Consider the following 26,227-nt stretch of genomic DNA (forward strand, 5'->3'; position numbering starts at 1 on the left):
ATGTTTAAGTTAGAGGATGAGTCACACCCCTATGAGGGAAGAGATAAAAATCCTCTCAAAGTCCACAGTACTGTGATGATGGGGACAAGTTGCCCATTTGTGAAGAGCAGCACACTCTTAGATTCCATAGCCTTGAAATGGAGAAAGGTAGGTCAACCCACTCTTGTGGGGAGAGCCAAGATCTTGATCTGTAAAATCTGAGAGGTCTTCATACACATCTGAGTCATGTGACATAGTTATTGGCTAGATAATGGTCAGTGAAAAGTGATTGAACACCAGTCAAAAGTCAGCATTCATAGGTCACTGGGCAGTGGTCACTGATGTGTGAATATCAACCAATGCTCATCAGAGCTCCTTTGTTATTGGGACAAGATTGGTTTAAGACAAGGTTATTACAGATGCATACATTTATAAATGCCACACAAGATAAAGATCAGATTGGTAGCCACCGCTTTCTTATAATTCCTCTTAATCCCTATGGGATCGGTGACATTCATTTCATGGAAGTGGCAAACTGTTCTTCCTGTTTATGTCACCGTGGATATCAGGGCTTTGGTCTTATAGTAGGGTCAGTGTTGTTGGTTGCAGCCTAAATCATCTGTTGTCTAACAAAGAGGTAGGATTGTCAGTCTCCTTCCCACAGATGCCCAAAGAAGCCATTCTTGGGATATAGCAGGGATGATCAGGATTCACTCTTATACTTAGTTAGGGCATTACAGTTCTATGTGGCCTTTTCTCAAGGAAGCCGAAATGGTAGGCAGCGGATTGTCCTGATGATCGAGAGAGGGATCCTTCGTTCATGGGCCCTTACTACCTCATGGGACCATCTAACTTGTCATGGAGAATCCTACAAAAGTCACAAACATACTTCATTTTCCTTCTACATTCATCCTTTGGCACACCATAGTGAAGGCCTATTTTCATTAGGGCTCATAGTTGCAGCACAAAAAGTGCCCCAGACAAATGACAGCTTACATTATTGGATATTCCTACAATGAGGGTGGGTATATGTTTCTGTACCAGTATTTTAATGCTATCAGCACATTTCTGGCACATTAGTGACAGGTGATGTATTGATGATATTGAAAAGTATTTTTGTGATGGGGGATAATTTTAATGACATCATACTTACCTGAGCCAGATTCATTACTCACATCACACTCTGATGTCCCTTGAGTAATCTGTGTCCCTTAAGAAAAGGATGACGACTGCAGATGGGCCTATGATGTGGCAGGCAGATATGTGTTTATTCTAGTTCAAAACTTTCTGGAACTGTCCATGTAATGGAATAATTGAAATTTTATACAGATGAGGGTAATATGCATCACAGAAAAATAAGCAACACAATAACAACAGGTAAGTATTACATCATTAAAATTAATTGTATACCCAAACACACATATACAGCTACATTTTATGTAGTATCATTGACTATAACCCCATATATGTAATGACCATCCCGATACAATTTCTTTAGTCAGTACTTACAATGATCCAATATCACATATCCCTTCCTGGAAGCATACCAGGAACAATCAAAGAAACCAGAAGCCCACCCATTATAGTACCATGGCCATTTTGGTGCCATTTAGAGATTTCAAATGTTTATGAAGAGTCAACGGTGTACTTGTCAATCCTAATGATCAGTTACTCAGTTACCTGATCAAAGGGAAGTTATTGAATGCAAACCTGAACTGTTTTGTTGCAAATTCATACATGTCAACCTTCCGAGGGGTATAAGCATCATTATTACTAATATGAGTCAGAAAAAATCTGAACAGAAAAAGAGTAATTTGTATATTACATGCCATAATACAGAAAACCATATGAAAATGTACATTTATTTTTGCTACTTATCTGGATCTGCAGTTTGTTAAAGTTCTTGTCACAAATCCTAACAATCCATAAGGAATAGTACGAGGATAAAGAAAAAAATAAAATGATACATTATTATATGCTCATTTTTTTCCCCGTTAACTTTACATTGACAGAATCGTTCAATATTCCCCGATACTGAACGCGCGCGACAATACACATATAGCATTCACATGAATAAAGGAACTGCTTTCTTTTGTAAATAAACAATGGACTCAGACGCCAGCACTTTTGATTTGTAAACAAATCATGTACACTCGCGTAAGAGGCTCTTTACGTTGTGGTTGTTTATTTGTTTCTGAATGAACTAAAACATGTTTCGTGGACTGCAAAAAACCCCAGCTGTCTTGACATTTTGCGTTGATACAATGTTACGGATTTAGGCTAGCTACCTTATATAAATGATGGATTAGGTCCTTACAAATAACAAGGCATATACTGTTTTCTTTAGCTGGTGATTAGAATGTCAAAATAAAATATACTTAGTTTTACATCCTGAATTTCCTCAAAATGTTTTTTCTTAATTCTCCAAATCCGAATTACATGAGTCATGTCATAGGTTTTCAATCTGCATTACACATTTCGAAAGTGTGCTGTAATTTCGATGATAAGTGCAATTGCATCCTCCTTACTGCACTCAAAATGAAATACACATTAAATTCCACAGCGTCTTTTTGAAAATTGCAATTGAAAGACTTCATATTTTCCCCACGTTATGATTTCAGACATTCAGTGACAGAAACAAAAAGACATTTGCAGACGTAAACACGCTTCTCCCACGCCACTTCAATCCGATGTATTTCATGTATAATTTGCGCAGATGAATCCAGTCCAAAATCACAAACTTTCGTCAATCAAAACAAAACACCAAAATATATTCACTCCAGATCAAATGGAAAAGTCATGCAATGCCCAGTTCAAATTTATCTGGGCGGAGCTATGTGCGCATTAATAATGATGTCATTTTGTAATGCCAAATCTGTGCTTGTGTATTTAGTTTGGAATACGGCATTCATTCATTTACGTTGTTTCTTGTAGTGTATTTTGTTTATATAATTAAACCTTAGGTTGAATAAAAAAATGAGCATATAATAAAAAGGTTACTGCATTTGTATGGGAAAATATGAACTTGTTTTGTCGGAAGGATATACTGCACTCACAAGTTCGTGCAGTATTCATTCCGAAAAACTCGTTCCTATTTTCCCATACAAATGCAGTAACCTATAATTATTTATGCACAATATTCACTTGATCTAGTCAATATCGCATATGTTTAATTTTCGCTGAAAGGCCAGAAAGTCCTCAAATTCTAAATCCTGTATTACATCAATGTAGAATTATTCTTTCAGACTTTGTAAATCGCTATTGATATGTCCTTTTCCTGAAGCAACTCATTCTGCAGTTTAACAGAATCCCTCTCCTTGAACATTTTTAGTCGTATAACATCTGCCAGAGTACCTGGGTAACTATTGGCACATTTACTGCCATTGTACCCAGTTTCTATTATGGACCTAGGACAGTATATTACCATAACACATTCTATAAATATTATGTGATGTGATGTGATTTTGATTTTTAACGTAGCTTTAACAATTTTTCAGTCATATCGCTATGAAGTCTGCAATGTGGCAGTTTATAGTGATGTCTAGCACTGGGACATCATGCCGCAGACATGTAGCATGATGTCCCACCCAGTCACATTATCCTGACACCAGGCCGACCAGTCCTAACACTAACCTCTTAATGCTGAACGCCAAGCGAGGCAGCTGTTAGTACCATTTTTGTAAGTCTCTGGTATGACTCGGCCGGGGATCGAACCCACGACCTCCCACATCCGAGGTGGACGCTCTAACCACTAGGCCACCGGAGCGGTTCTATAAATATTATAGATCCAATTAGGCTTGGTACCTTTATGAATATAGCTCAGCTTAATGCCATTGCCAACCAGTGTTAAATAAGTACAGGATGGCCTGTAACAACTTACTACTGTGGTACTGGCTAAAGTGATGTGTTAGAGCCAGGTGCCCCAAACGATTGCCTGGACCACAGGCAATAGACAATGATCATCTTCAAGTTATCATGTATAAAAAATTGGACAGATTACCAGTATGGTTCACAGCTGGCATTGTTAACCTTCAACAAAACCATAACAAATATTGCAGGAGGCATTTTCATCACCCCATTCTTCGCTTGCTCGCAAGTTTCAGTGTCTTTACTTGTCCTCAGAATGACAGCTAATGAATTCATTTGTTTGCTCCTGTCTGAATTTTGTGCACCTCCTCCTGTTCCACTTGGCAAAGAAACACCAGCCTACATTTAAGCAACTGATGAAGTTTTATGAGTTGGCAGACTTTGTACACTCTTCAGAGTGGCAGATACAAGACTCACATGTTGACAGAACTCTCCATTCAAATTTAATAAAGTGTACTATAAAAGATACATATTTTGTGCAGTAGTCCTATCCTTTGACTGATGTATTAGGCCTCTAAATATCATAACCTTCTTCAGTATGGATGAAGCATGCACATTTCAATGCCATGCCACAATTAGTCTTGAATGTCCTTACAATATGTGCTCTTTGCTTGACTTGGTATCCATGTCTGTCATCCAGCAAGCAGTTCTGTCTTCCTCAAAGAGCATCATAAGGCCACACTCAGATTACATCCATTGTCACGGAAGCTACTATTTCATGGGTATGTGGTGGAAGTTCAAAAGCGGGTAAATCTCACACAGGCCCAGTTTCACAGACCTCAGTAGCCTTTTCAGAGCAGGGAGGAGAGAAGCAGGACAGCTATAGGGCACAGAAGACAAAGACCTGATATACAAGCCAAGTACACATTTGAAAATGAAGTGCTCAAGGGCAAATGATGACATACTCTAAAATTACCAGTTGAGTTATATTATAAGTTCAGACATGAATTCAATTGTTTAACTTCTAGCCTGCCTTGGATTCCTTGTCAAAAAGTACAAATCTGGTATAATCCCATCCAATCATCTCATCCATTTTGGGGCAGAGTTCAAAATGCACACGAACAGGGTCCAGGGCCTGTGTTCCTCAGGACCGTGGTTTGAAGATAATCTCAATGGTGTCTTCTATTTGCTCAAAGAATCACATCTCATCTCAAAACTTCTTTCACTATTGTTGCAATGGATTTCATAGTTCTTGGTCACCTGTTACTGAGACCATTGTAAATGATTATATTGTCCCAATGGTTATGGAAGCATTGCACATGGGACCAAACAGTTTTAGAAACAGATATTTGGTAACAACTCAGTAAATTGGACATCCTCACTTAGCTTACAGGAGATGTTCCTTTATAGGTCAAGCCTCCAGGAACCACAATTCATATGGATGCCAGCACAGCAGGTTGGGGTGCCCACCTCCTGCTATTATTTTGGGAAGCCAGCAAGTTGTGGTTTCCTTGGGTTTGACTTTGGCAAATAACTTACAGTGAGGTGAATGAAATCCTAAATAGTTCTAAATGTTCTATGAAGTCCAGAAGTATCAAGTATTCTGATATATCTATCAATAGTGCTAATTAATCATGATGATATAATCCAAACATGTCTTTATATGAATTCACAATAATTCCAGACAGCTAAATTTCTAAGTAAACCAAACACTTTTTAATTCCAATGAATGATTGAATTAAATAAACAAGTTCTCTCAGTTAAACACAATTAAATAAAATTCATCCAAGATTGATGATTATTGATGGGAATACTTAAATTCTTAAGTGAAGATCTCTTATATGGATAACTAATGCACAATACAAATGAAAGATGCATATTCATTGTAGAAGTCCAAACCCATAAACATAAATAAATAAATGAATGTTCACCATTACAAGGTGGTGAAAAAGTGAGATCTCATATTTATTCTCTAATCAGGCAACTAACTCAAGATGAAATGAAATAACAGTCAACATGTGGTAGCTTACCTCTGAGATCTGATTGTTTATCACAAGGTGTGAGTTTGACCAGGAGAAAAATTTAACAGCATTTCAACAGGCTGCCTTTCCGTATGATTTAATGTCTTCTCAGAGACACGGCCTTGGGAATTTATGGCATATGGCATCACTACTTCAGCTTGTATATATCTCAAGATTTGAAGCTGTCTCACATACCTTAGGAGACTGGTGTTGGGCCTTCTCATGGGTAAGAGGATTGACTCCCTCCACTACTTACCTATTCTACTAAGTTATTATCATGTATTTGAAGAATAGGCCAAGTTTTAGAGCAAAATATATTTCTTCAATAATACTTACCCAGTCATAATCAGAATGCACTCTCCCAACCTCCTCGAAGTTACATCCTACTGGCGGTGTTTATTCTGCGTAAGTAATAGCCAAAGTATAGATGGCATGATTTAATCCATTCAGGTGAATGTGATTAGACATTTTGTTTCATTAAGAAAATGCATCCCTCAGTCAACCTCAGCATTCCTCAGCTACCACCAATTTGAATGGCAGTCAATAGAATTTGAAAAATGCATCCACTTGCGTGTGCCTGGATTTACTTCAGTATGGAAAAAGTCATAGTATGTAATTACACTAAAAGCTGTACAACGGTCTTAATATGGAGCAGAGCTACATGGCACTTAATGTTATGGCAGTAAGATGTATGATCCCCCACCCCGCCACCCAAAATCATATATATCAGGGTCAATGTCTTGCATTGTAAAACTATGGGCCTAGTGTAAATACCTTCAATGATGAAGAATTACATGTCATTGCAGAAAATTGCAAATTTGAATTGTTTAAGTCTCTTGGTCTTTTTCATATTATGGATTTTTATCTGTGCCTCAGCATTTTATGGTCAAGGATCAATTGCTGTACCTTTTAAGATGTACTTTAGACTGTACCAACAACGTAGGTGGCACTTTACAGTTTCGTATTTTACATTAGAATTTTAAAGAAAAAGAATTTCCCTGGCTGTCCTCACTGGTTATACTGGCTATTTAAAAAAGACCTTGTATATCTTTGGTATAATTCAAAGAATCTTTTATTCTCTTTATTTTGGTGTATGATTGATGGGTGTAATATGGTTTATAGAGTATACAGCTTGGCCTTACTCCAGATGTGCACCTTTCAAAACAAAAGTGCTAGCTCCACTTTGTCATTTTCACTTCCTGAACTTCAGAGGTAAATTGTATAAAAAAGAGCTGATACATTTTTTTACATTTTATATATTTAGTAATTCATTCATTGCACTTTGCCCCGAGTGGCCGAGTGGTCTAAAACGCTCTCCGTCACGGATCACTGCCATCTCACCTCTGTCTGCGTGGGTTCGAGTCTCGGGCTCGGCCAATGTGGATATGTGAGAAAGCTTGCCAGTAGCTTCTCGTGGGTCGGTGGTTCTTTCCGGGGTTTTCCCGAGTTCTTCCTCCACCATTAAAACTGGCTGCCATGTATAGCCTATCTTGTGCTGAAAAATGGCGTTAAACCCTATACTAACAATAACAATAACATAAGCACTTTCAGAAGCTGATATTGTCTAGTCTTGCAAAATTCATTTTCCCTATTTTAATAGCTGTTGTGGATAGTGTACTTTAGACTAGAGTCATTTTAGTTAGCTGTGTGCTTAGATCATGTACAATTTCCAAAAGTATAATATCCAGAGAAATATCATCCACATTACATTAATGTAGCATAGAGGTATGTCAACATTCTCTATACTGTGCATGTTTTAAATGCAAACAACTTCACCTTACATAAGTCACTCTCTCAAAAGTACATAATAACTGGTGAGCGCCCCCATATACTGTATGCTACTCTGGAAACCTAGATATACTGGTGATGTGATATCTGATTGGTCTGTTTGGCACCAAAGGTTCACTGTCATTGGGAGACGTTCAGCATGTGGTACATAATTGTTCTATTCAATTCTTATAATGGCAGTGATCACAGGGACCAGTGTAAAATCCTTCATGTGCAATATCATATATTTTATCTCATCTGACCTGAAGGCCAAGTAAGTATACAGACTGGTGTTTCATCAATTGCTTATCATTTTTTAACACAGTATAGACTATATAATGACTCAAAATAATTTGTATTTGATTTAATTTGCTGTATATTATATATGATCAAGAAGAAATGTGGTCTGGTCATAACATTTAGAAAAATTTGGAAGTTCTCAATTATTTTTTGTTCCATGGTCAGACTATTTCCCAGATTGTCATTTGGACAAAAGGTGGATCCATATCTAAAGCTTTGGAAATGGTTCAGAAGAAAATTATTTTAACTTATTGTTTGTTTAATTTATTCATTTATTTTTGTCTTTATTTTAACACAGGCCAAAAATACCAAATATAATTATCGAATAATGTGTGACTAGTAAAATTTAACATCTGAATTGTCATGGAATAATGAATATACATGTAAGGATGTAAATCAACAAAATATGTCAGGTGTTTTTAATAGGACAATACCAGGGTGTTTAGTAAACTTTAAGCTTAGTTGGGCAATGACATTCATAGAGTGTATCAGAAATCCACAAACCATACCTACATTGTTATTAATCAGAACACAGCAAATGCATTCCCAACATTGCATGTAAAATATTTAAAATAGTTAAGAGCTTTTATTTATTTATTTAAATATTTTATTTGTATTTGATATATTTCCTGATTTTTCAATTTACATCTTAAGGTGTATTGTTTTGTTAATTTATATAACTTATTCTATTAAAATTCATGAATCCTGTATTGTAAAATTATTGTTTTAAAATTATAACAGAGTTTTCCAAATCACAGAGGTAATTCACAGTAGATCTTGAGGAAAATGTTGTCCCTTTCTTGAAAGCCTCCCACCCACTTCTGACCAGCATCCCCCACTTTATATGGACAGAATATCATAGTAACACTTATTTGTGTTCAGAAGTACACTTCTATTATAGCTAGTGGCTCGTATATTAGTGCAAAATTTGCCAGAATGACCCTTCATGAATGACCTTCATGAATGACCTGATAATGGAGTTTATTAAAATAAATCTTGAATATTGTTGATTTTCTCAGTTTAATTCTTTGACATTTGTTCAAACATACTGTAACTTTAATTCAGTCTAAGAGTAAGTAACCCAGTTATCGTCGCTACAGTTCAGTTCCAAACAGCTTGACAACAGTTGCCAGACTGGTAAGCTGGCCATTGTGACATCTCCTTAATAAATTACAAAATGTACTTGAGGTTGTACCAGACTTAAACCAGTCCATCTCATGACAAGCTCACTTCCTTTGTAAAGACTGAGCATATTGCATAATAACTACAGATTGCCAATGAAGGAATGAGTTCTTGCAAAATGTCAGAAATTCTCAACTTAAAAGAAAAAGTGAAAGCAGTTCGACTAAAAAAATAAAAGGTGGAGTTTTTTGATAACTTCTGAAAATTTGATTTCATCGAGATTCCAATAAGCATCATCAGGTATACATTCCACTTCAGTGGGAAAATGGAAGGGATGAACAATGCTAGTTGGAACCAAATGTTTGTAACCTGACTTTATTGACAAGTTGCAACCAAATGTATGTACCCAGACTTTACTGACTATTTGCAACCAAATGTATGTACCCAGACTTTATTGACAAGTTGCAACCAAATGTATGTACCCAGACTTTACTGACTATTTGCAACCAAATGCATGTACCCAGACTTTATTGACAAGTTGCAACCAAATGTATGTGCCCAGAATTTACTGACTATTTGCAGCCAAATGTATGTACCCAGACTTTACTGACTATTTGCAACCAAATGCATGTACCCAGACTTTATTGACAAGTTGCAACCAAATGTATGTACCCAGAATTTACTGACTATTTGCAACCAAATGTATGTACCCAGACTTATTGACAAGTTGCAACCAAATGTATGTACCCAGACTTTATTGACAAGTTGCCACCAAATGTATGTACCCAGACTTTATTGACAAATTTCAACTAGACAAGTTGGTTTGTACCAGGATGAATGATTATCTGATTATTTACAATTATTTAAAATAACATGCATACAAATTTTGTATTGCCTTGATTCCATAACATCTCTTAATGATTTATAAGTGAAAATATTAAATATTGAACCTTTTTAATGCCTGGTATACTTTTATACTTGTTGTTCACATATGTCTTGCTCCCCATCTAGAATGGCAATCACTTTTCATACTACAGATGGGTACCTTAACAGGGCAAGAACTGTATAAACTCATACTTATAGTGTCATCAAAAACAGAGTAGAAATTAGGTTTTCAGAATGATAACAAGCACAGCCAATCAGATGCAAGATCACCTAATTAATAAGCATGGATCTCACTCACTATCAAACTCATTCAAGAGCTTGATGATATAAGCATAAATTCCAAGATTGATCAAGATTGGATCAGAAATGTGTCCCATATTCTGCTAAGAAGCTAAGCCAATCAGAGGCATGATTACCTCATTATTATGCATGGATATCTCTCATTATCTAACTCATTTGAGACCTTAATGATGCAAGCATATATTCCAAATTTGAGTAAAATATGGCCTCCAGAACAGCAGTGCAATTAACCAATCAGACATAAAAAATCTTTGTCATGATGTATGGATTTCACTCATTATCGAACTTGTCTAAGAGTTTTGATTACATACACTCATGTTCAAGTTTGATTTGAATCAGTTTAGAAATATGAACTCTAGAATTGCAACAAGCAGGATGGATGCATGCATGAGACAAGAGATGATGGATAAAGGGCCATACTATAAGCTCACTTGGTCTTATGCCCAGGTAAGCTAAAACTACTCAACAGCAGATATTCAAATTTGACAGAAAGCATTTTGCACTGAATGTCTGTCATATTTATCAAATTATGCCAATTCACTTTCAAATATGGCCAACATTCCTAAAAGATATAACTTTCAGATAACTCTTTTCAAAAGCTGCTCAACAAAATTTGACCAAATGTTGCAGAAGGCATCATGACTTAGATGGGTTTCAGTTTTGTAAAAATTATGCCAATTTGCCATCAGTTGTGGTCATTGTTACTAGAACATAAACATCTAAAACTGACCACTCAAAATCCCTCAGTAGAATTTGACCAGACTTGGCAGAAAACACTATAAGCTCCAACTTTCATTAAAGTGATGTCAATCTGTCCTTCCCTCCAACATTCATTAAAACAGCGTTAATCTGGCATTCCCTCCAACATTCATTAAAATGATGTCAACTCTCCTTCCCTCCAATATTTATTAAAATGATGTCAATCAGTTCTTCCCTCCAACATTCATTAAAATTAAGTCAATCTGTCCTTCCCTCCAACATTCATTAAAATGATGTCAACTCTCCTTCCCTCCAATATTCATTAAAATGATGTCAACTCTCCTTCCCTCCAATATTCATTAAAATGATGCCACTCTGCCATTCCCTTCAACATTCATTAAAATGGTGTTAGTCTGACATTCTCTCCAACATTCATTAAAATAATACCAATCTGTCCTTCCCTCCAACATTCATTAAAATGATGCTAATCTGTCCTTCCCTCCAACATTCATTAAAATGATGCCACTCTGCCATTCCCTCCAAAATTCGTTAAAATGATACAAATTTGCCATTCCCTCCAACATTCGTTGAAATGATACCAATTTGCCATTCCCTCCAACATTCATTAAAATGATACCAATCTGCCATTCCCTCCAACATTTGTTAAAATGATACAAATTTGCCATTCCCTCCAACATTCGTTAAAATGATACCAATTTGCCATTCCCTCCAACGTTCATTACAGTGATGCCACTCTGCCATTCCCTTCAACATCATTAAAATGATACCAATCTGTTCTTCCCTCCAACATTCATTAAAATGTTAATTTGTCATTTCCTCCAACATTAATTAAAATGTCAATTTGTCATTTCCTCCAACATTAATTAAAATGTCAATTTGTCATTTCCTCCATCATTCATTAAAATGTCAATTTGTCATTTCCTCCAACATTCATTAAAATGAATTCATTCTGCTATTGAGTATGGTCACCATTACTAACAATAGAAAAGTCTTTGAAAGACTTCTCGAAATTAGCTTCATGAAATTTGGTCAAATTTGGCAGATAACATCCTGGTCTAAACACCTTCCAGTTTGGTCAAAATGATGCTGATCCACAGTCTGCCTTGGACATATTGTGTGATTGTTCAGCTAGGAAGGCTTTGGGGTTATTATTTAACAGTTTATATAAAATATATGACATTCTTTTTTTTTAATTTGGCATTTTTAATTTGTTTTATGTTCTCTTTAGGAAGTACCTAAATTTACATGGCACTGCATAGCTAGGGTTGTTTTACTGTGGCATTGAGGGGTTTTGGGTGGCCAAGTGGTCAAAAGCACTTGCCATTTTAAGTGACCACTGCCATTTCAACTTCTGTCTGCATGGGTTCAAAGCTCAGGCTTAGCCAGTGTGCGTATGTGAGAAACCTGTGAGTAGCTTCCCAGGGTTGGTTGTGCTTACTGGGGTTTTCCTGGGTTCTTCCTGAATCATTTATACTGGCCACCATATATAGCCTATCTTGCACTGAGAAATGGCATTAAACCCCAAAACAGCAACATCTTTGGCACTGTATACTGGGTATCCAGGACTGTGTTAATGTGGCAGTGTATAGCTAGGATTATGCAGATGTGGCACTGTATAGCTAGGGTTGTGCTTATGTGGCACTGTACAGTTTCATTGTGTTAATGTAGCACTGTATAGCTAGGATTGAGCCATTGTGGTTCCACATAGCTAGGACTATCTTAATGCAGCACTGTTTTGTTGGATTGTGCTAATGTGGCATTTTATAGCTAGAATTGTATTAATGTCGCACTGATGGCTAGGATTATGCTCATGTGGTAGTGTATAGCTAGAATTGTGTTATGTGGTACTGTATAGCTAGGACTGTGTTAATGTCGCACTGTATAGCTAGGGTTGTATTAAATGGTGGCACTGTATAGCTAGGGTATAGCTAACGTAGCACTATATAAATAGGACTTGACAGTTGCTAACATCACATTATTAAACAATATTCTGGTCAGAAATGCCATGTCTTAGCCACTGAGCCACCTAAGCTCCTTTGTGTAGCAATCATAGTGGCTTTCAATTTATTTCTTCAGGGAGTAGGGATAGACATAGGAATCCATGCTGACTGCATGTGATCCAAGCTTTTTTTCCTCTCTGCAGTTTTGTTGTGAATTTGAAAATCCCACCCGGTTATCTTGTTACAGGCACTGTATAGCTAGGATTATGCAAATGTGGTACTGTATAGCTAGAATTGTGTTATGTGGTACTGTATAGCTAGAATTGTGTTATGTGGTACTGTATAGCTAGAATTGTGTTATGTGGTACTGTATAGCTAGGGTTGTGTTAATATGGCACTGTATAGCTAGGGTTGTGTTAGTGTAGCACTGTAATATAAAAAATATGAAACTGTAGATACTATAGGGAAACTATACCAACTATGTGATAAAATGCCAATATGTTAAATGTGATCATATTTTCCAATGTTATCTTGAAATTTACACACAATACATGTTAATTTTTCTTAAAAGTTAAATAAATACTTTCAGTACCATTGTCATAAATAGAAACTATTTTATCTATTTCATGTGTAAAATGTAACAGCAAACACAGGTGACCAGTTGTTGGCTTTTGATGTACAAGGACGGTTGATTGTTTGGATTCTTCTTAGGTTTACTTTAAACAGATTATTGGTTATACTATTTTAAGGAAATAGCTAAGTAACTTTCTCAATGACATATAGAGGTAATAAACCCAGAGTGGCCTGGATTAATATTGAAATATAAATCCTTCCAGTATCAGGCTATACAAAATTTTTGGTTTCATTTGTAATTATTTCTCTTAATAAATTTTTTGATAATTACTACAGATTACAAACTGAATACATGTAATTGGGATTTTAGAAGGGTAGGTAAGATTACAAAATAAACTTTTTTTCACTTGATGTCACCTCCATTTTTTAAAAATACAATCTTGTGCAAGTTAATAAAATTTGAGTTGCCTAAAAAAATTATCCACCTTTTCAGCATGCTCTGGGTATATCATTTTTGCCTCTTCCCAAGAGCTGCAATTAGTTAGTTTGGTAAATATTTCCTCCAATTTAGACTTCCACTTCAATTTTTATAAGTAGAAACATTAATAATATTTTTATACATTACTGTCAATGGCTACTTTAGATTACTTTTTAAGTTTTCAAACTGAACAGCTTTCATTTCATTTTAATTATCAAAAATAAAATAAATGATATTGAGGAAAATAAACTGTATATAAACATATTAATAGTAATTTTTAAACAAATTAAGATATATTGAAACATTCATAATATTGGTACTTTAATAAATTTAACAATTAATATATAACTAATTGGACTTACTTGCACAGGAAAACATTTCGCCAGACTATTTACTTTTTTGTAAGTGTTAAGATTTGTATCACTGCCACAAAACATTCCTCTGACATGTTTCCAATATTAGCAGTTGTTGTCGCACTTGTTGCAGGAACATCCTATTAATATATTTAATATATATATATATATATATATATATATATATATATATATATATATATATATATATATATATATATATATTCTTTACTTTTAGGATCTGATTTGCAGTTTAATTCATGATATAATTTCCTTCAAGAAATTATGAGTCATTGTCTGTTGTGCTAAATATATTTCAGGAATCAATTTAAATTAAGTAGAATTAAAAAAGAAACTATTAGTGTAAAATCATGAATATTGTGAATGTATTTGAGCAATACCCTGGTTAATGGAGCTGCTTTTTAAAGTCTCTTCCATTTTACCAAATGGATCAGTCTTTTCAAACAAGCAATACATTATCAAAAATTATTTCATTTAATTGAAAATCCCTGAAATTCATATTGGGGAGGGGGCTTTATCATGGCTTGGACTGATGCAGTTGCTGCAATTATTATTGTTATAGTTATTATTATCCAGTAAGAGAACCATGCTATAGTATTAACCTGTCTCCCACTTGTTCATAACACTGGCAAGGCAAGTGCCCTGGGGTTATCATATAAGTTCTGTACTCCTTTGATGATTTTGACTAACACAGTTATTATTATTATTATTATTATTGTTATTATTATTATTATTGTTGTTGTTCTTGTTGCTGATGCTATTCATCTTGATGATGATAATATTAATTCTTCACTTTAGCTGTTGTTACTTGTGTTGTTAAATCTATTGATCACAAATTTAATTTTCTTTTTAGATGTTCAAGAGATACAACGGTTGCTAATTAAGGCCTATGAACATGTCCAGGTGATTTCAATGAGCCCAGTATTTGAAAGTGCTGTCAACTTGAAAAACCTTGAAGATTTCTACACAGACTTAGTCATAGAAGAAGAAATAGAAGAGTCTGTTCAACAGAGGAAGAATGAGAAAAAAGATAATAAGAAGAAGGTCACAAGTTTTAGACAGATTTTTTATAAAGATGGCAAGAATGTAACACGTATTATTGTTAAAGCTCCTGCTGGTCAAGGAAAATCTACTTTTTGTAGGAAACTTGTGCATACTTGGTGTTCTGTCCAAAAGAAAAAATTAAATCTTAATGATGTTACAGTCTCTGACAAATCTGAAACAAATGGTCTGGAACATGAAGATGAGATGCTCAGGTTTGATGTTTTATTGTATGTCTGTCTTAGAGACATCTCAGATGAGAAAACATTGATGGATGTGGTACACACACAATTCCCACTTCATGAATCACAAGGTATGTCGCACAGGTCTCATATTGAAGCATTAATTGGGCAAGCAGAGAACAACAAGGTTTTACTTATTATGGATGGCCTCGATGAAATGGGATATTCATCATCCTTCATTCAAAAAATAATGCAAAGGAGCCTGTATCCGCACCTTACAGTTCTAGCCACAACTCGACCATGGAAGATTGGTCAGTTAAATCTAATCAGATCTGCTGATATTGACTTGTTGCTGGATCTCCAGGGCTTCAGCTATGAAAACAGTATGTTGTTTGCCAAGAGGATCTTTGATAAGTACTACAGGGATGAGTCTGCCATAAAACAGTTTAAAATGGATATTGGGTCAAATGATTTGATTGCTAGTCTCGTCCATGTACCACTTCTCCTGCTGTTTATTGTCCATGTTTGGTATGAGAAGAAGTCCTTCCCACAAACAATTCATGAACTGTACTTGGACATTTTTAATGTAATGGTCAAAAGGTACATGGATGTTATGAGGAGGAAGCAAGAAAGTAAGGAAAAAGAAGATGATAAGAAAAATGTTTTGCTGAAAACATGGCCACTAGAAAGCACAACTTTCAGTTTAACTCATAAGCTAAGAAATCAGTCACTTGTTCGGCAATTTGGTGAGGAGTTTCTGGCTGCTCTGTGTGAAGTTGCAAGTCAGTTTTTGACCACAAATACAGAAGAAACTTCCTTGGTTTTTGAAAACAAGGCTCTTGTGAAATTACTTGGAAACGATGGGTTATCAAAGTTTCAGACAGCCCTAGGCTTGGGTATTCTTTCAAATTCAGACTCACCTGGAATATTTAGGAAGAAAATATGTCTGACATTTCTTCACAAAACGGTACAAGAGTTTCTTGCAGCCATAAACATATGTTGTAGAGAGAACAGATGCAACATTTTTCTAGACTCATTAAATACACTTGATGATGTATTTAAAAATGAGAATATCATAATATTTGTGGCAGGCATTTCCACAATTCATTGTCAAAAGATATATGAGAAGATATATGAAATATGTGATGAAGATATGGATCTGGTTAGAAAATATCTAATGGACTATTTTATTACATGGGATGATCAGAATTATGCCAGAAGATATCAATTGAAGAATCTATGTAGACTTTATAGCAACTGTATCAGGGAAGCCTGTGAAGAGACTCTTAGTCTGAAATTGCACTCTCTTTATCACAAGGGAGAGGATTTCATCAAGTATATGATTCAGGATGATTTTTACCAAGGTGACATTATGTTGGATTTGCAAAGTCTTAGAAATGTGACCATGGAACTTAAACTATTGCTATCAAAGTGTACTCAGCTCAAGTGTCTGGATCTGGTTAGCTGTAAGTTAGATGATCCTGCATTGGATTTGTCAGAGTTTACCAGTCTGACTAATCTCAGTCTTGAAGATGTGACCATGAAAGGTAAACTATTGCTATCAAAGTGTACTCAGCTCAGTTGTCTAAAACTGGTTAGGTGTGAGTTAGATGATGATGCAACATTGGATTTGTCAGAGTGTACCAGTCTGACTGAGCTCAGTCTTGAAGATGTGACCATGAAAGGTAAACTATTGCTATCAAAGTGTACTCAGCTTGAGTATCTGAATCTGAATGGTAGTAAATTTGATGATGCAACATTGGATTTGTCAGAGTGTACCAGTCTGACTGATCTCAGTCTTGAAAATGTGACCATGAAAGGTAAACTATTGCTATCAAAGTGTACTCAGCTCAGTTGTCTAAAACTGGTTAGTTGGGAGTTAGATGATCCTACATTGGATTTGTCAGAGTTTACCAGTCTGACTGAGCTCAGTCTTGAAGATGTGACCATGAAAGGTAAACTATTGCTATCAAAGTGTACTCAGCTCAAGTGTCTGAATCTGAATGATAGTAACTTTGATGATGCAACATTGGATTTGTCAGAGTGTACCAGTCTGACTGATCTCAGTCTTGAAAATGTGACCATGAAAGGTAAACTATTGCTATCAAAGTGTACTCAGTTCAGGTATCTGAATCTGAATGGTAGTAACTTTGATGATGCAGCATTGGATTTGTCAGAGTGTACCAGTCTGACTAATCTCAGTCTTAGAGATGTGACCATGAAAGGTACATTATTGCTATCAAAGTGTACTCAGCTCAAGTGTCTGAATCTGAATGGTAGTAACTTTGATGATGCAACATTGGATTTGTCGGAGTGTACCAGTCTGACTGATCTCACTCTTAGAGATGTGACCATGAAAGGTAAACTATTGCTATCAAAGTGTACTCAGCTCAGGTGTCTGAATCTGGATGGTAGTAACTTTGATGATGCAACATTGGATTTGTCAGAGTGTACCAGTCTGACTGATCTCAGTCTTGCAGATGTGACCATGAAAGGTAAACTATTGCTATCAAAGTGTACTCAGTTCAGGTATCTGAATCTGAATGGTAGTAACTTTGATGATGCAGCATTGGATTTGTCAGAGTGTACCAGTCTGACTAATCTCAGTCTTAGAGATGTGACCATGAAAGGTACATTATTGCTATCAAAGTGTACTCAGCTCAAGTGTCTGAATCTGAATGGTAGTAACTTTGATGATGCAACATTGGATTTGTCGGAGTGTACCAGTCTGACTGATCTCACTCTTAGAGATGTGACCATGAAAGGTAAACTATTGCTATCAAAGTGTACTCAGCTCAAGTGTCTGAATCTGTATGGTAGTAACTTTGATGATGCAACACTGGATTTGTCAGAGTGTACCAGTCTGACTGAGCTCAGTCTTGAAGATGTGACCATGAAAGCTAAACTATTGCTATCAAAGTGTACTCATCTCGAGTATCTGAATGTGAATGGTAACATTGATGATGCAACATTGGAATTGTCAGAGTGTACCAGTCTGACTAATCTCAGTCTTGAAGATGTGACCGTGAAAGGTAAACTATTGCTGTCAAAGTGTACTCAGCTCAGTTGTCTAAAACTGGTTAGGTGTAAGTTAGATGATGCTACATTGGATTTGTCAGAGTGTACCAGTCTGACTGAGGTAAGTCTTGAAGAAGAAACCATGACATGTAAGCCATTGCTGTGAAAGTATATTCGTCTCAATTGTCCTAATCTGGATTATTATTTTGACTTATGTGCTGTATTGGATCAGACTGATGAACTGCATGAACTTTATAGCATGGACAGACTGATTTGTATCATCCATGATAATGTAGAAATGTGTAAGATCAGTAAAGTATTGATGTGTAACAGTCTGTCCCAGTGTACACAGCTACAGAAATTATCATTAAAGAATATGGATCTGGATATGGGTCAGCTTGATTTGCACAATATGGACAGACTGACTTGTATCACCCTTGATAATGTAGAAATGTGTAAGATCAATAAGGTATTGATGTGTAACAGTCTGTCCCAGTGTACACAGCTACAGAAATTATCAATGAAGAATATGGATCTGGGTATTGGACAGCTTGAATTGCACAACATGGACAGACTGACTTGTATCACCCTTGATAATGTAGAAATGTGTAAGACCAGTAAAGTATTGATGTGTAACAGTCTGTCCCAGTGTACACAGCTACAGAAATTATCAATGAAGAATATGGATCTGGGTGATGGACTAATCAACCTTAATAGCTTGATCATGAATCAGCTTGTTGTACTCACCCTCAATAATATAATTATAAGCACAGACAGTATGGAGATTTTGTGTAACAGACTGTCTTGGTGTAAAGGACTAAGGACATTATCACTGAAGAATCTGGATCTGGGTGATGGACGACTTAGCTTTAAAAGCCTGAATGTGCTTGTTGAACTCACCTTTGATAATGTAACTATGCACAAATATAGCATGAATATGTTGTGTAACAGCCTGTCCTGGTGTATACAACTAGAGAAATTATCACTGAAGAATCTTGATCTTGGTGATGGACTACTCAACCTTGAAAGCCTGAATCAGCTTGAAGAACTCACTCTTGATAATATAACTATGTGCAAAGACAGTATGGAGTTGTTGTGTAACAGTCTGTCTCATTGTAAAGGACTAACAACATTATCACTGAAGAATCTGGATCTGGGTGATGGACTACTCAGGTTGGACAACATGGAGGAACTGTATTTTCTCATCATTGATAGTGTGACCATGTGTAAATATGGAAATGTTAGACTCTGTACCAGCCTGTCTCTGTGTAAAGGACTAAGGACATTATCACTAAAGAATCTGGATCTGGAGAATGCACTACTCATCTTGGACAAGATGACGGAACTTTATGATTTTGAGGTTACTAATGTGACCATGTGTAAAGATGGATATATGATGCTGAGTAACAGCATGTCCAAATGTACAAAACTTAAACACTTATATCTGAGTAAGCAATGTTGGACAACCTGTGTGACAACGCCTGGTGAATACAGCCAAGTCATCGTGGCAACATCGTTAGCTTTGCTATGATTACTCTTATGCACACATAGGCCAGATGATGAAAGAGAAGGCTGGTGATAGTTGTGGGAAATGTGCTATAAATAGTTGCAAGAAATATATACCTAATATCAGTATTATGAATGTTACAAGGAGATTAGTCTTTGATGATGATGTTGATATCAATCCAAGTAGGTGAAAGACATGTAATAATACTGTATATTAATATTATCTACAAAATGACAGTTGAATAGCAAACAAGCTTTCCCTGTATCTGCACCATCTTTCAGAATTGTTTCTTAACCCCAGAGTGGAACTAAAGGCATTATTGTGTTGATATGAAACTAGCATTGCTCCATAACCCCAGAGTGGAATTAAAGACATTATTATGTGGACATAAAACTGGCATTGCTCCATAACCCCAGAGTGGAACTAAAGGCAAGATTATGTGGATACGAAACTCGATGGGTCTAAAAATGCAAGGCTATAACTCTACAGACATATGATCTTGAAAATTGACAATGACAGTCAACTTTGGCATCATTGATATCAAACTGCCTTCTGACTTTTGAATAATAATTAGGGAGTTAATATGTGAAACAAATATTTAGGTGGGTCTGACAATAATGGGCATGAACTCCACCAAGTGATGTTGTAAAATACTAAACAGTGGGAATCAACCAAGTTTCATTGATAAAAGTATCCATTGCTTTTTACTGCTCATCTTTGTTAACTAATTTTTTTACCTGAAAACTTTTAGTTTAGTCTAGTAGCAGGGATGACAAAATCTTCAATCTGAAATTTTAAGTTAGAAAATATTCTTTTCTTTGAATGATTATTATTGTAATATAACAAATAAGAAATAGACATGTCAAACATAAATGCATCTAGCAGTTGCTGATTTACCCTATAAGTATTATACTTAGAAAAATATCCATTTGTAATATATGTTCCCAGAAATTTATTCAGAAATGAGAAAGAAAAACTTAAATACTTGCTGCACATATACATAGCATCAACAAATTATTCAGCATCTTAGGAAAAGTATCAATAAGAAGCCTTATATCTGTGCATGTTAATGAACCAATCTGACCTGTATGTAATAGATGTGCATGTTAATGAGCCAGTCTGACATGTATGTAATGTGCATGTTAATGAACCAGTCTCACATGTATGTAATAGATGTGCATGTTAATGAACCAGTCTGACATGTATGTAATATATGTGCATGTTAATGAACCAGTCTGACATGTATGTAATAGCTGTGCATGTTAATGAGCCAGTCTGACATGTATGTAATGTGCATGTTAATGAACCAGTCTGACATGTATGTAATAGATGTGCATGTTAATGAACCAGTCTGACATGTATGTAATATATGTGCATGTTAATGAACCAGTCTGACATGTAATAGATGTGCATGTTAATGAACCAGTCTGACATGTATGTAATATATGTGAATATTAATGAGCCAGTCTGACATGTATGTAATAGATGTGCATGCTAATGAACGAGTCTGACATGTATGTAATAGATGTGCATGCTAATGAACCAGTCTGACATGTATGTAATAGATGTGCATGCTAATGAACCAGTCTGACATGTATGTAATAGCTGTGCATGTTAATGAGCCAGTCTGACATGTATGTAATGTGCATGTTAATGAACCAGTCTGACATGTATGTAATAGATGTGCATGTTAATGAACCAATCTGACATGTATGTAATAGATGTGCATGCTAATGAACCAGTCTGACACATATGTAATAGATGTGCATGCTAATGAACCAGTCTGACATGTATGTAATAGCTGTGCATGTTAATGTACCAGTCTGACATGTATGTAATGTGCATGTTAATGAACCAGTCTGACATGTATGTAATAGATGTGCATGTTAATGAACCAGTCTGACATGGATGTAATAGATGTGCATGCTAATGAACCAGTCTGACATGAATGTAATAGATGTGCATGCTAATGAGCCAGTCTGACATGTATGTAATAGATGTGCATGTTAATGAACCAGTCTGACATGTATGTAATAGATGTGCATGTTAATGAACCAGTCTGACATGTATGTAATAGATGTGCATGTTAATGAACCAGTCTGACATTTATGTAATAGATGTGCATGTTAATGAGCCAGTCTGACATGTATGTAATAGATGTGCATGTTAATGAGCCATACTGACATGCATGAGTGATCTACAGTATATGCATGTTAATGAACCATTCTGACATGCAAACATGATATATGTGCATGTTAATTTGCCAGTCTGACATGTATACATGATATCTATGCCTGTTAATTAACCAGTCTGACTTATATTTAGCTGTGTTGATTTGCAAGCTACATGCAGTATTTTGATTACAATTTCTGCTCACATGTTGTACAAACTTAATACACTAAGAACTTGGATGATTTTTTGAGCCACATCTCATTATCTAAATATTCCATTTCGGATCAGATTCTGACTTTACTCTTTAATCTGTATCATCAATAACAGAGATAAGTCTAGCTATGGATGACACTTGGGACTATTTTTTAACTATTTTGTGAATGCATCTAAGGCTTATGCACGAAATCTGATTACTGATTTGATGAGTACTACACCCTCATTACAAAAGTAGGTCACTGTATATGAAAGGTATGTGTGACACTAATTCAGTACATTAACTCAGTGTATGAAAGTGGGTACCTATTACCCACTATTGCACCAATACATTAAAATTATTATTACATTTACTGCATATGCACAACAGTGCTGATGGGTTTTACAGTATAGTCGGTGTAATTTTTAGACATAATGAAAACAAAAGAAAAATAAATGAACAGAACATGTTGGTAATAATCGTAGATACCGTTATCAGACTCTCTCACAGTGTTGCTCTATCAAAATCACAGTAAACTATGGTTGAATGAGAATAGATTTTTCATTTGTTTATTTTGTTTATTTTGTACATAATTTCTCTCCTTCATTTGTATTGTAAAGTTTTTAAAATCTGTAGATAATAATATTGTAATATGTGGATGGTACTATTCTATTGTTTGACTATAATATATCAGAGTTATTGCCCCTTGATGACCTGTACATAGTATAGGAATTTGTTGTTGCTTTCCTACCATAATTTGTCAGATGTATTGCTCATTTTTGAGTTGTACATAGTGCAGGAATTATTTTATGATTGCCTATAATATATCAGAGTTATTACCCTGACTTGTTGGAACTTATTTTTTTCTTTTCTTATAATTTGTCAGATGTACTGCCCATCAATGACTTGTACATACTGTAGGAATTTTTTATTCAGAATTATTGCCCTTCATGTGTAGAAATTTATTGTTTTCACACAATATGTCAGATTTATTTCCCTTTACTAACTTGCATATAGTGTAGAAATTATTGTTGATTGCCTATAGCATGTCCAAGTTATTGTCCTGACCTGTGGGAAATGATTGGTGTTTTTATTTTATGTCAATGATTTGTATATAGTGTTTTAATTATTGTTGATTGCCTATAATGTACCATATATATCATATATCAGAGTTATTGCCACTCATTGACGTGTTCATAGTGTAGGAATTATTGTGATTTTATTGCCACTCATTGACTTGTTCATAGCGTAGGAATTATTTTTCTATTCCCACTAATTGACTTGTAGATAGTGTTGGAATTATTGTTATTTTGTTGCCACTCATTTACTTCTTCATAGTGTAGCAATTAGTTTAGTTTGGCTTGAAGTTATTACCTGTTACTGATTTTTACATTGAGAGTATATTTGCAGAAATGGACTTTAATACTGTTATGGTTAATTAGTTGATTGATTTAAAATAATAAGCTAATTATATTTGTCTTATATACTGTGAATTTTGGAATAGTGAGGCATAGTAATCACAAATTCTGTTTTGCAGCATAAGTTTTATGTTATCAGTTCTTAAAGTACACCTGGCAACAGAGTGTTGTTATTTTGTTGTGATAGATATGTCTTTGATGTTTTCAGAGTCAATTTACCAAAATCATGGTAGCAGTCTCGATATACAGGCTCTGGATAGCTTCTTCATTTTTTGTGTGTGGATGCTGCTTGATTCTGGTGAGATTTTAGATGAGTTTGATTGTCATTGTTTTGCATCATTGTTTATTATAGTTATATCCTATGTACTTGACACTGATGAGATTTTGGATGAGTTCAGTTGTCGGTATTGCTCATCATCATTATTTAGCATCGTTATATCCTATGTACTTGACACTGATGAGATTTTGGATGAGTTCAGTTGTCGGTATTGCTCATCATCATTATTTAGCATCGTTATATCCTATGTACTTGACACTGATGAGATTTTGGATGAGTTCAGTTGTCGGTATTGCTCATCATCATTATTTAGCATCGTTATATCCTATGTACTTGACACTGATGAGATTTTGGATGAGTTCAGTTGTCGGTATTGCTCATCATCATTATTTAGCATCGTTATATCCTATGTACTTGACACTGATGAGATTTTGGATGAGTTCAGTTGTCGGTATTGCTCATCATCATTATTTAGCATCGTTATATCCTATGTACTTGACACTGATGAGATTTTGGATGAGTTCAATTGTGGGTATTGCTCATCATCATTATTTAGCATCGTTATATCCTACGATCGACAGACCCAGCTTATTCTGTTTCCACAGAATAACTCCATCATTGCGTTGAAAATGAATGTGGAATGGATATAGTGTTTTGCCTGTTTGTTTGTTATGCCCTTTAATATCTTAGGTTCTCTTTTACCTAGAGTTAAAATGATTTTTATTTTGATGTGCCTAAGGAAGCCACCTGGAAAAATGTATTAGAATTTTATGCTTGTGCAATTTTTTGTTTAAAATTCAGTGCCATTTCTTTGTTGCACTATCAAAATATTATATCATGTTTAGCATTTCCAGCAAATGGTACCGTATATACATGACATTTCAGTGGAGTTTGATGGTCAGTACTGTATATCATAATTCAGTGGAGTTTGATTGTCAGTACTGTATATCATAATTCAGTGGAGTTTGATTGTCAGTACTGTGTATCATAATTCAGTGGAGTTTGATTGTCAGTACTGTGTATCATAATTCAGTGGAGTTTGATTGTCAGTACTGTGTAAGATAATTCAGTGGAGTTTGATTGTCAGTACTGTATATCATAATTCAGTGGAGTTTGATTGTCAGTACTGTACATCATAATTCAGTGGAGTTTGATTGTCAGTACTATGTATCATAATTCAGTGGAGTTTGATTGTCAGTACTATGTATCATAATTCAGTGGAGTTTGATTGTCAGTACTGTATAAGATAATTCAGTGGAGTTTGATTGTCAGTACTGTACATCATAATTCAGTGGAGTTTGATTGTCAGTACTGTACATCATAATTCAGTGGAGTTTGATTGTCAGTACTGTGTATCATAATTCAGTGGAGTTTGATTGTCAGTACTATGTATCATAATTCAGTGGAGTTTGATTGTCAGTACTGTTTAAGATAATTCAGTGGAGTTTGATTGTCAGTACTGTGTATCATAATTCAGTGAAGTTTGATTGTCAGCACTGTATACACATGACACTTCAGTGGAGTTTGATTGTCAGTACTGTACATCATAATTCAGTGGAGTTTGATTGTCAGTACTGTGTATCATAATTCAGTGGAGTTTGATTGTCAGTACTGTACATCATAATTCAGTGGAGTTTGATTGTCAGTAATGTATATCATAATTCAGTGGAGTTTGATTGTCAGTACTGTGTATCATAATTCAGTGGAGTTTGATTGTCAGTACTGTGTATCATAATTCAGTGGAGTTTGATTGTCAGTACTGTGTATCATAATTCAGTGGAGTTTGATTGTCAGTACTGTACATCATAATTCAGTGGAGTTTGATTGTCAGTACTGTGTATCATAATTCAGTGGAGTTTGATTGTCAGTACTGTACATCATAATTCAGTGGAGTTTGATTGTCAGTACTGTGTATCATAATTCAGTGGAGTTTGATTGTCAGTACTATGTATCATAATTCAGTGGAGTTTGATTGTCAGTACTGTGTATCATAATTCAGTGGAGTTTGATTGTCAGTACTGTATATCATAATTCAGTGGAGTTTGATTGTCAGTACTGTATAAGATAATTCAGTGGAGTTTGATTGTCAGTACTATGTATCATAATTCAGTGGAGTTTGATTGTCAGTACTGTATATCATAATTCAGTGGAGT

General features: G+C 35.3%; 2 protein-coding genes across 2 annotated transcripts; both read left to right on the forward strand.

Annotated features, from left to right (window-relative positions):
* Positions 1-18,673, forward strand: LOC149770903 (uncharacterized). Its single transcript, XM_089949003.1, has 2 exons — positions 1-190; positions 15,120-18,673. The coding sequence occupies exons 1-2, from the start codon at positions 1-3 to the stop codon at positions 18,671-18,673; spliced, it is 3,744 nt and encodes a 1,247-aa protein (XP_089805129.1).
* On the forward strand, positions 18,575-25,779 carry LOC149770904 (uncharacterized). Its single transcript, XM_089949002.1, has one exon. It carries the CDS (start codon positions 18,767-18,769, stop codon positions 20,036-20,038), a length of 1,272 nt encoding a protein of 423 aa, XP_089805128.1. The 5' UTR covers positions 18,575-18,766; the 3' UTR covers positions 20,039-25,779.
* The last annotated feature ends 448 nt before the right edge of the window (positions 25,780-26,227 follow it).

The sequence above is a fragment of the Sinohyriopsis cumingii genome, unplaced genomic scaffold (assembly GCF_028554795.1).
Source record: "Sinohyriopsis cumingii isolate HCF-2022 unplaced genomic scaffold, ASM2855479v2 utg002228l, whole genome shotgun sequence".
NCBI classification, from domain to species: Eukaryota; Metazoa; Mollusca; class Bivalvia; order Unionida; family Unionidae; genus Sinohyriopsis; species Sinohyriopsis cumingii.